Consider the following 16257-nt stretch of genomic DNA (forward strand, 5'->3'; position numbering starts at 1 on the left):
GGAAAGTCGTATTGTGCGCTCCACGCGTTGAAACAATTACTCGTTCATCCTGGTTGAAACGTAGATAGCGGGGCGTACACAGCCATGAAACATCGTTCGGCTGAAACACGGTGATGTGCAACGCGTTACAATATTCTGGCTATGTTTACGAGAAAGTACGGTTTTCCAAACGTGTTGAAATATTGCTTTTTGCGGGAGAACTTGTGTTTCAATTCTTCACCGTGTTGAAATTGAAATTTTAGAAAATTTGGTTGGATATGTCTCGAAGGTGAGAAAGATTTAGAGAATCTTTTGTCGCTCGACGAAGGAATTTCTAATGGACGGCCTTTTTTTTTTCAGACGCGGGATTATCCTCGCGTAATTGAGAGAAAATCTATAATGAGAATTACGAAACGTTTTCTCGTATTCTGATTACACACTCTCCCTTAATTATGCGCTTTTCGATTTGTCTAGATCATCAACAGAGGCTTCGAGGATATAATTTTTTTTTCTTTTACCTTCAAGAATATGAACGTTTTTTGGGGGGGGGAAAAGAAGGCTATATCGTAACAATGGCTTAATATTAGATTTAATGGTGCATTTCTACAGTTCTCCGGGCCTTCTTATCGTATATAAATACATTTTGTATTTACAAGAAATGTTTGGGGATCGATAAAGGGGATGAATAACATTTGATCGAAATAAATCGAATATGTGTAATATCGAGAAAAACGCCGATAATTTTGAAAAAAATTATACTTTAATGGCGTGGATCCCAAAATGATATATCTGTTTGCATATATTACAAAAAAACGAGGAGAATGGAGGAATAATAAAGAAAATTGCCAACAGCCATCAATTTCAACCGTATCACCGCGTGTAAAATACACATACAACACATATATATATACATATATATATATATATATTATTTGTGCCTGTTGGAGAAGTGTGAAACAAGATAAAACCGTGATTTTTAAACGAATATTTGTACCAAAGGTGGGGCATTACATGTACACACAACTGGTGGTGTATATAAGGTCGCCAGAATCCGAGAGCGTTGAACGGTTAATCAAAAGCTGAAAAATGAGTCGAATCCGGAGGGAAAAGGTATCCCGGATTCGTGATACGTGTTCGGCCGAATTTCAACTCGTTTAGCTCGTGATACAAATTACGTGGAAAGTCAGGAAGATTAAGTTAAGCCTTCGCCCTCCCACCTCTCCGGATGAATGTATCAAAAGCAGCAGATGGTTTCAAAATTCATATCTCTCTGGTACACGCCGCGAAGTAATCTGTTTGACGGCATAACGCGTGGCTCCTGTGTAAAGTGTCCGATGAATTTCTAATATGATTTCTCGATATGATCGAGCGAGAACGATATATATCCCTGCGAAAATATCGTGGAGAAAGAATTCGTGAACAAATTATTGGGATCCACGTCGTCTAACGGAAATCTCTGATCCTGTAAATATTTCGATATTTTTTTATATATTATAACAACGATGATGCATGAATTATGCAACACGCGAAGAAGGTAAAATGTTATTCTCGAAGCATCGATGCTATTTCTGTTTAAGGCTAACGAAAAGTAGAACTGTACTTTCAAATGTGAATGAATAATAAGTCGTCGAGCGATTCTTAAACTATCGTTATATATAAATGAGCATAATGTTATTCAAAACAAATTGTAACGCTTGTTGCATGGCTGTAAATATATTTTTATACGATCCAGTGTAATAGTAATTCAAAGTTTTGAATATCAAGTTTGTTGTAAAAAATTGCACCGCGAGATCTTGGGGAGAAAATAATGGAAAAGAGACAGTTTCAAAGATTGATAGACCAAAAATGACTCAGATAAATGATACCAACTTAAACGATACATAATACCGATATTCGATATTGTTATCTCCGATTGGCGATATATCATCACCGTCATTTTTATCTTTTTTCTTCTTTGAAACTTGGAACATTTTATTTCAACAAGATCCAATTAATTACACATCGAGAACAGGATGAACAAGTAAAATATTCCAAGACGAGTATTCACAAATTTGTTTGTTCTCTCGTGAAAAAAAAAAAATAAAATCTACAACCTTCGTCAATTTTCGCATTCTCTTGCGAGCAAACACCATCTAGGAAACGGGAGCAAACATCGTCGAAAATCAAGGACCGGTCAAGACCAACCCTTTCGCGTAACACGGGCGGGAATGTCGAGGACGGTGGAAAAATGATGGCCGCTCGTTGTATCGCGCGTTGTTGTATAAGCCTTTTGCCGCGTGTCGCGATCGGGTTTAATCGGTTGTGGTGCCCGCCGGGGTGTGCGAAACGCATAAGGGGTGAGTGCGTTTCACTGTAACGCGAAATACGGTAGCGTTCCAATAATAAATTCTAACATTTAAACTTGTCCTCGGTATTATAAAAAGTGGTTGTGCACACAAAAGCGAGAAATAATAGTCGTCGGAATCTCGAGCGTGAACCCGTCTACTAAATAGAAAAAGGTGAAGAGGGGGGATGAAGGAATAGAGAGGCAAGAAAAAAGATCAGAGGGCGCGAAAACGGACGGAAGGATAGGAACAGGAAGACGATGAAATAACATTAGACGAGAGGGGGAAGGGTGAGAGCTACGGAGGAAGAAAAGGATGGGGGGAGGGAGCCTTGTGAAACTTTTAATTAGCAAGCTTATCCATTTATCTGCATGCCGTTGAAAGGGAACGAACGGCCGTGGCTTGCTACCGAAAACAGAAGTCGGGGAAATAAAAGGGTGAAGAAGAAAGGGAGGGAATGGGTAGCAGAGCACCACCGGTTAGACCGATAGGGAGAATGAGATAAGGATGGAGGGGGGAGGGCAGAAGGATGAGAAAGAAGACGAAAAAGGGGGAGAAGATGGCGAGAAAATAAACGAGGTGTGGTAGACTGGACCAAGGCTCGTGATCCCACAACGCGCCACAATAGGGCGGCGACGATGGTTTTGCATATGAAAAGAGGGCCGAGAATGGAGATAGGTGCGCACGTAGTGTGATATTATATCTCGCTACGTGCGCGATCTTCTCCAACCTCGATCCTCCCCCTCCCCCTGTTTCTCTCTTTTCTTCATCCTCCTCCTCCATCGATTCTCTTATCCTCCCGTATTCTTCAATTTCTTCCCTTCTTCCCCCTCCCTTATAGCGTGTATATAAGCTTCTTTTACCTTTTTCTTCGTTTCCCTTCCAAGTTCTTATATTCCATCCTCCCGACAAGAGGCCGATCGTAAGTTGAAAATGCGTGAGGGAAGCTGCATCGGGCGGAAGAGGGAAAGAGAGGACGCGTCTTTCGTTTAAGATAAACTCGTTTCCATAGAGCTAGGCCCTTTAAATCGTAACCCTGTCTCTCTCTCTCTCTCATTGTTCTGCAAATTTTCGACCTCTTGCGAGACGGTTTCTTTTCCCTTTTTTTCTTTCCTACCCTTTTCTATTCCCGTTTATTTTATTATTATCTTCTTTCTCTTTTATTGAAATTTTATCTCCAATTTTATATCCTTCGAATTTCTTTATTCCATTTTGCCTCTTTCTCCTCTAATTTTCTATTTCCTTCTTTTCTTTTTTTCTACAATTTTCTTCTGAAAAAAAAACCCACCTTCGTCCTAGAATTTAATATATCTTTCGCGTACAAGATCGTGCAATAATAGAATTCTTTTAGAGAATACTTAAGCAATTTCAAAACTAGCTTTTTCAAAATTCAATAGTTGCCAAGTTCTTCTTCGGGGGGTGGATTTCGTAACCCGGCGATAAGAACGAAAAGGGATCTTGAGTTTACAATCGTGGGGATCGTGGAGCTGTGTCAATTTTAAATCGACAACGATAAACAATTGACGAGAAAAAACAATTAATTGTGAATCGGTAAATAGAGGTGAGTTTCGTGAGATTACAGAATACAAACTAATTTATTCGTTTTAAATTGTAGTTTATAAATATTTTACGATATTTTTTAATATATTCTATGAATACTCCTTTTAATATCGTTTAAGATATATAAACCAGATACCAGATGCAAGGTGAAAGATATCGAGTTTATATTATATTTTGGTAAATAACAGTCTTGAGATTCCTGAACTTTGGCTTGAAAATTTAATCAATACGTTCAAAAGCGATTTAATATATCTTCGCACGGTGAAATAACGTTAAAAAGACCGATCGATATATTTGTACATGCTCGAAATATTTTACGAGTAAAGTAACACGCGTATCTTTCAAAATTCTTGAAAATTTTTATCCAAATCTTTCAGCGACTTCAACAACAACCCTCGAAATCAAAAATATCGATAATGATCGAAGATCGGATTCATGGAAAGAAAAAAAAGGGAGGGGGAAATAAAAAAAGAGAAAGAAAGAAAAAGGAGAGGAGGCGAAAAGGGGGAAAAAGTGACACGGAAGAGCTCGCCGGGAACGATAGAACGTAAGAGGGGCGGGAAAGTGGCATAAATGTTTCAGAATCGCGAGCATCTGTCGTCCCGGGGACTTTTTCAGTTCCCGTGGAAAAGCTCGTTTTTGGAGCTGCTCAGGAAGGCGAACAGCAAGTAGAGGCAAAAGAAGAAGGAGGTTTACTATCCTCGTATAATGTATTATAAGTGGAGGCACTCACAGAGCCGTCACTACCAAACACTCAAAGCCCTCCACCGCCCTCCCTCGCGTTCTATACCATTCTGTCTACAGGTACCGTGTCTCTTTCCCTCCTCACCAACCAACTTCTCCGTAAATCCCTCTGGCCGCCTTCTCTGTACACTCCGCTTTCGAGTTATCGATAAGAACCGCAGACCTCTTTTGTTGGTTGATAGATAGCCTTTCAGAGAGACGCGAGGTCAAATATTCGACGTGCCGCCGGTTCAATTTCGCGCCAATAATATCTAATCGCGAAATAAGGGAAATTACACAAAACGTCGAGATCCGTGCTTTGTTTACGAATTTGTTCACTTCAGAAATATTGGCCGAGTTCGGTTCACAAATGTACGCACGATGAGTAATGTTGACGGTATCTGGCTTTTTTTTTAATCTTTTAGATCTCGGGATAAGTAAATATACGTATGTAAAGCTAACGAATTTTTAATAATTATTTTTTTAAAAAAAACGCGTATTTATGAACGTATAATATATTTTAAACGTATTTAATAATAACTGATTTTAATAATTAATCTTACACGAAACACGAGGAGACATAATAGAATATAATAAAGAGGATTATAGAGAGAATTTTTATAATAGTTATATTTAAATATTCGAAGAAGCTATATTTAAATTATTATCATGGCACTCGATATTATAATAATAATAATAATAATAATAATAATGACTTTGACTGACTGAAATTCAACTAACTCAATTAACAAAACTAACTTAACTAACCAATTAACAATTTTATTTATGAAATAAATAGAATAGAGCATTAGATTAGGAAAAATCTGACGATCATACCGACGAAAAATTCCGATTCATGATAATTATAATAGTGAGATATCGCAATTTTATTTTATTATATAAAATAATAAATTTTACAATCACTTTGTAAAATGTGTGTGGTGTAGTTATAGGATTTCTCTATAAAAGTATGTAGGTATCTAATAAATTATGCTCCATATGATATGTAATTGATTTATCTTATATGATATATAATTAATAATATTAATAATAATAAAGGATAATTAATAATAATTGCAATAATATATAATACAATTATATGCAGTAGTATATTTAACTTTCAAAAAAATAATAATATAACAAAAAAGCATGAACAAATTTTTTGGTAAATTATATTAAAACTCTGTACATATATAAATATATACATTATATACTATATGTATATTGTATATATGTATATATCGTACAATATTAATATATAATTGTACGTATATATTATTGAATTATTATGTGCAGAAATTTTAAATCTAAATATCTAATTTAAATATCTAAATTGCGAATCTTTCAATTTCAAAGCGTTCTTTATCTAATATATTAACTTAGTTTATTATATAATTAACGAAACGACTCGTATACGAAACGAGTCGGAATCGTTTCAGAGAGCTTCAATACCATAATTAGCATAGTAAAATCATAAAATTCAAGATATTTTATAAATTTCTAAAATTAATTAAAATTAATAATTGTAAATATCAATTAAATTCGAGATATTCGATGTTCGATAAAATTTAAAGCAATAATATATCATTAAGTGTGTGTATAATCATTTAATCAATTATTTAATCAATTATTTAATCAATTGTTTAAATGTTTAATCATTAATTAGCATAGGAATCTAGACTCCCGCAACAAGTTAATTATTATAAAATTCGTTAAGATAATTAATACTAATTTAATAATTAGTCAATTATCAAAAAAATTAGAAAAGCAATAAATTGTCAATTATATTCAAAATTCGAAGCTCCCTATAATAGTCAATGATACATGATTCAAGATGAGCAAGAGATAAATAAATAATTAGAAGTCAATTGTGTTATAATCATAATTATAATTAATATAATTATAAATAATTATAAAAAATATTCCATGAGCATCGTTAAAATTATTAATTGTATTATCATTGTATGTTAAAATTGTACATGGCAATTAAGCCATTCAAACCATTGTGTTATATAATTATTATTGGTATTAATAAGCGTAATAAAACGCCGGTACCTCTTGATGGAGCGAAACCGTGCACACCACAAGATCCGTGGTTGAATCTCGGTGTATTAAGAAATGGATTTGTGAGGCCAGGTGGCGTGGATCAAAGCCGACACCAAGGCCGTCCTGGCGATTCACGAGCACGTGATCACGAACAACGCCCGTTTATCAGTTACACACAGTGACTACAATACGTGGACGTTGAACATTCGTGGGGTACGCCGAGAAGACCGGGGCATTTATATGTGTCAGGTCAACACGGATCCTATGAAGAGTCAGGTACGAGAAAGACTTATCCTTGGCGAATTGCGAGTATACGATAAGGGGGGCTGAAGGAGGAGTGAAAACAGGAAAAGAAAATGGCAATGGAAGTAGAGAATCTTTTTACCCTAGATCCGGGTCAGATTTTTATTGTGCGCGATGCTTTCGCGTGGTGGGTATTCATTTCAAAGTGAAATCCGTTCTCTGTTCTTTCGTGGTGTGTTTTCCGTTCTCTGCGTTCCAAACAAGAGGGAGGGTGGTTAAATAAAATTGGAATTGTTTTTTTGAAATTTCCCGCGAAATTTGGCTTAATTTTCGAAACGTTCTCTTTCATTTCATTTTTTTTTTATCTCATTTTCTCTCCCTATTATCGTATACACACGATCCCTTATATTAAATCAATTATTCATTTCGTTCTCTCGTGTATTGAATTTACAGAGTGCGTTTCTCGAAGTGGTGATACCGCCGGATATAATATCCGAAGAAACCTCGAACGACCTGATGGTACCCGAGGGTGGGTCTGCAAAACTAGTATGCAAAGCCCGCGGTTATCCAAAACCTGAGATCATTTGGAAACGGGAGGATGGCGCCGAGATTATTTCCCGTGCCGGATTGTCTGGTGGCAAAACGAAATGTGAGTATAATTATACCTATTATCATATTATTCGTTATATTTTCATTCTCATCAAAACACTTTCCTTTACGTATCGTATGTGAAAAATGATAAATAAGAATTTAATCGATATTTATCGATTATTATGGTATGATTCGTGATACACATTCTGATATTTCGTATTATTTTATAAGTTTGCGAGATTATCTGGTATTCTGAAAGATTATCTTGAATGGAAATTTGTAAAATTCTATTTAAAAGTATTATGGTTTTCTGGAAGGATGACTAGTGGTATATTCAGATGAAAGAGAAATTCGAAGTTTTGGAGATTTTCAAAAGAAAAAAGAAAAAATAAAAGTAAAATTAAGAGAACAAAATATGGATATAAAAAAAAAATTGTCCGAATAAGAATCGAAATGTTTCACGTGGCTTAAATTTTATTGTCGAAAATGTATATAGATGTTATTGGGATGTCGATTCCTTCTTTTGAATACTGATAGATTCATTTGATTGTTATTTTCCATATTTGCGAGGTCTGATAGATGATGTTTCGAAGTTCAGAAATAAGACTCTAATTTTAGAGAAGCAGGTAACTTGAGCGTTTGTTTTAATTATTACATGTTAAAATAAATATGCACAATGGTGTATAATGCTAATTGATTCGAGAAGTGGTTTACTTTCAATGTGTGAAAATAAATAGGAGATGGTTCTGAAGTTAATGATATATAAAATAAATCAACCGACTGTGAATGGATTATTCGAGTATGTGACAAGAGAAAGAAATGATTGTGTCAATGTATTCTAATATGATAATATATATCCTAATAAATCCCCTTTTTTTAATCGAAACAGTATTTGATTAAAATTTTAGGGATACTGCAATTTTTAAAAAAATATATATATATATCTTTCTAAAAGCGACAAGAAATAAAAATTATTAATATCTAATAAATACCATTGATATTATCAAAAATAAAATATTATTAAAAATATAAATATATATAAAAAAATAAATAAATTTACTGTAAGTTAATTCGATAGAAATGCGCAAGGTATTTCATACCAAGAATAAAAAAAATAAAGAATAGAAATAAAGTATAGAAAATACAAAACCTGTTTGAAAGCCAAACATATATTTGGAAAAGAAAGATAATGGAAAAATATTCATTAAGCATATTTTTTTATCCAAATTTGCAATTTTTACTTTAAAGGGAAAGAATTTTTTTTTTATTCTAAAGAAAATGGCAAGTATTAAAGACGATAGCAAGTCTATCTTTTCTTCCCATTTGTCAGAGGTAGGTTGATTCCCAAGCGAAGGTGAAACTGCATTTTCACCCCTTTGTGCTCGCTTTTACTTGGCGGTGAACTCGAGCGAATAGTATCGACGCGTTAGATTGAAAGCAAGACCTTAAGCTTCGTATCGTAACTAATCCACTGTTTGATTAGTAATCGAACCAATTCGATTATTTACTCGATACTCGGTTAAACGACTGGAGCGTATTAAGTAGCTTTCCATTGGCATCGAATTTCAATCGATGGAGTATTGAACTTTGGTCCTAAGCTTCTTATATTATCTCATAAATATAAAAAAATAATTGGTATAAATCTTATGAATTTATATGAAGACACTTTAACTATACTAATTATTTTATATTAATTATCATAATGATATCATAAGTAATATCTAAATAATTATAAATAATAATTTGAATTTATATTATTTTTAATGCAAATGTTCAGAATTTAAAATACATATATATGAAAATTTTAATAATAAGGAATCACGTTGATGAATATTTTATTTAAAGAAAATAAAATATTCTGCAAGAATATTTCAAAAGATGTGTTAATTAATCACATTTCAACTGGAGATCTCGACTTATTAAGATAACTATGATTATTCTTATTTAATAATATTACCAAGATAATACTTTTAAATCACGAAACAAAGTTTTCTTTGAGCAATTTTAAATTATATTACATCCTCAATGATAATAAAAAAAAATAAAATAGCCTAATCAAATTAATGACATCCTCTTCAACCTCAATCCTTCGATTAAAAATCGTCCATTCATTCGTCTTTCTTTTTTGTACTACACACGTTAAAATAAAAAAAATAATTCTTTGGGCATTTCTAAATCGTATTACTTCCAACGATAAAAAAAAAATTCATAAAAATTAAATGTCAATATTACGATATCCGTATCCCCTTATTCGTTTTTAATCGATTAAAAATCGATCGTTTATTCGCCTCTCTCCTTTTTTATATACATAAATAGTATAACAATCGCAATTTTCCTTCTCTTTGAAAAAAAGAACTAGAGAGAATTCTATATATCAATCGAAATCGTATTTAATAACAATATAACACGATATAATACGCGGCACAATACGTATTATATCGCTCCGTCTCGCTTCGAATCGTAAATAAACAAAGGTTCGAAATAATTTTAAGTTTTGTTTCCATCATTCGTGTCGAGGCAAGCATCGGTGTAAGGTGCGTTTTACACCGCTCTTATCTTTCCCGTGCTCGATTTAAGATTTTTAACAAAGATTTCTCTCTTCAGGTACTCAATTGAAAAGATAGAGAGAGGAAAAAAAGAACCCTGTTTTGTCCAAAGCATTTAGTTCAAATTTCTTTTTTACTCTTCTTCTTATTTTCGAACCTCTGCTTTTATCGGTGTAAAAATATCGTTTAAATATACGAAACGACATTCCTCTTTGTTTCTTAACCAATTAACGGCACAATAATTTATTGAAATAAGCGTGTCGAATAAATCGAAAGCGTAGAAATTTATATCATCCATCGAATTAGATTACGAAAGTATTTTTTTGTATTTTTTTTAATATAGAAACTCTAGAACTTCGAATACTTTCGCCAAACGAATCTTGTTTCTCGATTAACGAATAGCTATCTTATTTATTTTTTTTCTTTTTTAAGAGTACATTGTGGATCAATATTTTTATATTTCCACATTTCTAATGAAACTCAAGAAGAACAAAAAAAATACGAATTTTTGATACATATTGCCCTATAATATTATACTCCAAAAATGTATATACTATACTATTTTACATCTTTTCTTTTCGTTAATCGATAATTCTATAGCTTATCACAGTCCGTGATTTACGTCTTATCCGTACTTACATACAATGTCTTGTTCTTCGTGTGTGAACGTCGCTTCTGTCCTCTTCTCGTCCACGTCGTTCAAATAATCGTGATGTTGATGATGTTCGTCCTTCTGTTGTCGCGTCGTTGTAGCGTTGCACCCTCGAAGAACCATCCAAGTATAACTCGTTCTCAACCCCTGATGAAAAAACGCTCTTCCTTATATCGATGAGTAACTCTCTTCTTCCATAGAGAATTCTTTCGATACGACAATCGTCCTAATTCGAACGATTGAATAGATTGATAGATAGATTCTTGATCCCAAAAAATTTTTCCAAAGAAGCGTGTCTTTTTTTTACGACGCTTCGACGTTGTTCTTCCTTCTCGATCTTCGTATCGACAGTTTTTCAAGGATATCGCATTTCTCACGCGCTTGATCCTTTATCGTTCGAAAGTCGTCGCCTGTAAATTTCTGGACGAAGAAGATGATCGATGTGAACGTGACCAGTATCGTGATTAAAATTTCCACGAATTTGCGGAATATGATGTTGAATAAGGTAGCATCTGTGTTTCTTGTTTCTACCATTTTTCGTTCTAATAAATGGTTGTAAGTATACGATATACTGAATGAACTTCGAATTTTGTATCTTTCGTTTTCTTCTTTACTCTTGTTGAAATTTCTAGAACTTCTGGATGAACCCAAAATGAACTTCTTTTCCACAAATTCGAGCGTCGGATTTTTTCTTAATCTTCTTCTCTCTTCTCGCTTTTCGGCGTTCTGGACGACCTTACACTGTCAAAGTTTTAGAAATGAGTGGCGTAGTGGGCCAGTCGTAGGCCTTTTTATAAGAAGGTACCCCACTACTGGCCTATTCACTTTGGCAACGTGGCACTTCCAACCTACATCTATTTTCCGTTAGAAATCCCTACGAAAATCAACATGGCGGCTGGAAAGACCCAACAATTATCGCTCGTCAACATTTCTTTCTACCTGCAAACTAGACTTAGACCCTGCTATAAATTACTCGAATGTGGTTCCAGAAGGCCCTGATCGATAAGAAATTTTGGGGGAAAGGAGAGAAAAGATGGTTAAAGATATAAAATATAAAACTTTAGCCCTAGACAATTATTATTTTTGCAGGTTATTATTAAAAAAACGTTAATGAAAATTATAAATTGAAGAATAATGATATGATATCATTGAATATTCGATGATATATTATACAATTGCTTTCGCTGTGATATTATATTATTGTCATGGACAGCACTATAGTTATCAACCTCAATATCCGTACAATATCTCGACTATTCCGTGTGCTCTATGATTGGCTAGTATTTTTTTGTCAATCAACAAAGGTAAAACGTTTTTAAAAAATATTTTTGCAACGAAAAATATTCCAAAAAATATTCCCAAAAATATTTTTTGGAACGTATTATATAAAATATCTTATATAAAACGTTATATAGTTTGTTTTAACAACGTGAAATCGGGTCATCTATTATTTCCTCATCTTACTTATTTTCCTTTAGAAATTCTTACAACGAGAGGACAGATAAGAGCCATTATCCAACAGTTTTTTTTTCTATTTACAACTAAAAACTTAGTCTCTTATTATAAACTATTCAACTGTAGTTTCGAAAGAGTCCACTGATTAATCGATACTAAATTTGGTAAAAGAGGAAGGAAATTTAAAAATATAAAATATATAAAATCCTCGATTATTTCTCGACATATTAGTAAAATAACTTTCAAAATCATAAATCATAAATACTGTCCATAAAGACGCGATTGATAAATTGAATAATCGTTGTCTTTATTAACTTATACGTATATACGTTAATAATAAATAATATTATACTTCCATATATTAATTATACACACTCTTCTATACAACATATCTCGATTCTACGCGCTGTGGGAGTATTTTTCTTTTAATAATATTCTCTTAATAACTCGCCAACAAAAAGGAATATTTTTAGAAAGGAAAAATGCTTAACCCATGTGTTTCAACATTTTCAAGGGACACGCCCTTCTAAAAATTTCCGTTACGAACATGGCCTCGTCCTCCCCACTCTGCATACAGATTTTTTAAATTATTACATTACACTGGTTCACTGGCAACGTCGCATCATCTACCAGTTCCAACTTTAACACATTTACTTTTCTTTTCTTAGAAATCCTTGTGATAATTGACAGCTGTAAAAACCCAACGTAAAGCAGATGCCCCTCCCCAAACCTTCTCCAAACCTTCTTTCTATCTACAACTAGACCTAGTCCCTACGTTACAGTTTGCTCGACACTAGTTCAGAGATTTGGAGATTTGGAATTACACATCCGTCATGGCCGTCCATTATTTTACTTTTATTATTATTTCTATTAACGTTATGATATTACAGTTTCAACTGGCTACGTCAAGTAGTATTAATTTCCATTCACTGAAAAGTGGCCAGCAATAATTCTAAAAATTTTATATAGGATACTTTACACGTGTTAGATATTGTAACGTGATATTACGTAATATATATATATTACGTAAATATTATGCGATACATAATATTCAATGAAAATATTTGATTAGTCTCGAAAAATACGTAAATAAATAATATAAATAATACAGTTTCGATCGAATAAATAATATAATCGAAGCTATATAAAATTTTATATTCGGAGTCCATACTTTTTTGTCGATGCGTCATTTGGAGCCCTTTGGAACTATGGTCGAGCGGTTTATAATAGGGATTAGGTCTATTTCAGGTAGAAAGAAATATGGCAGCTGTGTTAGCTGTTTCCTGTCACGTGATTAACTTAGGAATTTCTGATGGGAAATAGTTAAGCTTGGAATGGTGGCTGAGTTGGAAATTTTTATGGAAATTTCCACAGAAATTCAATAGTATTCGATACCAAAGGCAGAGTTTCTTATAGACGTTAAAAAACACTGTATATTCAGTATTTCAAATGTGTAAATGTACTTATATACATTCAAAATTATGCCACGTGTAGCTGAAATATTTAAATATTTTCTAGGTACACGTGGTAAAGAAATTCTACTACTCTCATAATCCCTTGAAATTATTGTTAACGTTGAGCATGAGTCGTAAAATACCACAAAAGGTCAAAACACAATGGAAATGGAAAACCACTAATGGAAAAGTTGCTATTGACAAAAATATTGACGTTCGTATATTAAGTTTCCATTTGTTTCGGTCAACCAAATAGGATTATTTGGTTATTTCTTCTTTTACAATTTCGAATTTATAAATTATCTATTCGAAGGGAACGAAATTGATTTTGAAAATTCTTCTTTAATCCCTTTAAAATTTGTTTACAGTAGCAGCCGCCGAAGGAGAAACGCTGACTCTGTCGAAAGTAACCAGAAGCGAGATGGGCACTTACCTGTGCATCGCGAGTAACGGAGTACCACCATCAGTCAGCAAACGGATGATGTTGCACGTGCACTGTAAGTGAGCTTTAATATCGTTTCATAAGCTATTCTCCATCGAAAAGATCTACCTCTAATTCAAAGATTATCCTCATAGATTCGAACGATAATTTCCACCTAATTAATTCCGATCGGGTTATCAATTTATTTCTAAAAATTTTTATATATGCAAATATCCTCTTGTCCCTATTCATTCGTTCATTTAATGAATACAATTATCGATGTTTAATTATTTCTTGGATTAATAATAGAGTAATAGATTTATTTATGATGATTTAATAATATAGAGTTTAATATAGGACGTTTAATATTGGAAAGGAAAAAGGTTAATGAATAGAATTTCAATTATTAGAGATTCGATCAAAGGTATTAAAGTGATTGTGATTTTAAATTGTGAAGAGGGTAATATATAGAGATTTTTATGAAACGGTTCAATTTTATTTAATGTATATATTTTAAATTAATGTTATAGGAAGGATAAAAATAATACTGTAACGTCTTTCTTTTTTAAATCAAACTTATAAAATTTCGATCAAGGAGAAAGCAATATATTTTTATTGACAATGACAGTGAAATATTTTCGATGTTTTAATAAAGTTCCAATCTATACTTCTTTAAATTCCACGAGCTTTATCAAATATCAATATCAAATATATGTCAAAGTTGAATACATTCTTTCGTTAAGCAGAATGTCAAATTTCAAAAATTTTTCCCTTTCTAAACAATATTTTGCAAGATAATTTTTAAGGAATAATATAGATAAAAAAAATTAAAAATCTATTCTAATCTTTCTATTTTTTTTTTTTTTTCGAAAGATCCAAATCTATAATCTTTTATTAACATTTTTGAATATTTATAGAGCTGTGTGACGCTTGTTTCCTTGATCGAAGAACGAAGAACTAAAAATTAAAGATCCGTTTCAATCCACTTTATTTTTTACCCTCTTAGCAATGTTTCAAAATATTTAAATAACTCCATCACGCTTGTTTCCTTGACTGATTCAACGTGAAACTGTAAATTGAGTTACATCACGCGACATACATACATTCATACGTTTAATGTATTCATCATTCGTATTACACATGCAAACTTCACAACTTGTTTCCTACCACAATATTCAGAACAGATACACTTCGAAATTCGCGTTATTACATTGTCACAATAAAATAAAATTTTTCCACGAAGTTTGAAAAATTTCAAATTGAATGTATCGCCGTTTATGAACGTTTTATTCTTATACTTATCCTTTAAAAAAATATATCCTTACAATAACGAAATTCGAAATTCTTTTGAGAATCAAAAAATTTTACGAAACATTTTATGCGAATGTCAATCGACCGTTCATTTCTCATTAATATTTTTAAAGACAATATTTCAAAAGACGATGCAACAATTGTGCTGCAAACAATACTTTTGTACAGAATATTACAGGATTTAATAATAAAACAATTATTCTTCTTCCCTTTAAAATTATCGTTCGCCGTAAAAATCTATTAAAAATTCTTTTGTCCAATCCTTAAGCATTTTCCTCGTGAAAATAGATTAACTTTTATCTTTTTAATCTTTCGTTTCGCGTTTTCATGAATTATTCTATATATATATATATATATGAAAATTGAGAATAGTAATTATCTTATTAAATGGTAAGACATTATTTTAATTCATTTGTTGAATAAAAAATTTTGGAAATAATATATCGAAAACTTTTTCGATGATATAAATCGGGCAAAAAGTAAAGTTGGGGAATTAATAATTCTATAACACGTACGTATATTTTTTAAAACTTTTAAATCTCTAAAAATTGTATGAAATTTTCAAACGCGTAAAAATTCTAGATATCTAACTCTAAATTTTTAAAATGCTAAAAACTTCTAAAAAATTCATAAATATCGACTCGTTGATCAAAAGCAAGAGCGTTATTATAAAATATATTTATTAATCGATAAGATAATTATTAAAAATAATCGTCGATATATTTCGTTTACTTGAATAAAATTTTGCCATCGAGAGATTCTTTTTCTTCGAAAATAAGAATACAAAAAAGAAAAAAGAAAAATTAATCCTTCAAAAATTTCTCCCAAAATTCTTTCAAATACTTACGACAAAAGCAATCGAAATTAACGACTTCCAATTACGTGTTCACGTTACACGTTCAACCGTTTCTCTCGATTCTAACGAAAAAAAAAAAAAGAGAGAGAGAGAGAG

The 16257-nt window shown here is 32.3% G+C and overlaps 1 protein-coding gene across 1 annotated transcript in view; it reads left to right on the forward strand.

Moving 5' to 3' along the window:
- The window catches only part of LOC102678515 (lachesin-like), a gene marked incomplete at its 5' end in the record, with an annotated part of 53089 nt that overhangs the window by 9705 nt on the left and 27127 nt on the right, over window positions 1-16257 (forward strand). Inside the window, 3 exons of the mRNA XM_031513567.1 lie at window positions 6723-6908; window positions 7329-7524; window positions 13942-14070. Coding sequence (XP_031369427.1) covers window positions 6723-6908; window positions 7329-7524; window positions 13942-14070 — 511 coding nt within the window. The remainder of the gene's footprint in view (window positions 1-6722; window positions 6909-7328; window positions 7525-13941; window positions 14071-16257) is intronic.

This window comes from Apis dorsata, unplaced genomic scaffold (assembly GCF_000469605.1).
Source record: "Apis dorsata unplaced genomic scaffold, Apis dorsata 1.3 scaffold_667, whole genome shotgun sequence".
NCBI classification, from domain to species: Eukaryota; Metazoa; Arthropoda; class Insecta; order Hymenoptera; family Apidae; genus Apis; species Apis dorsata.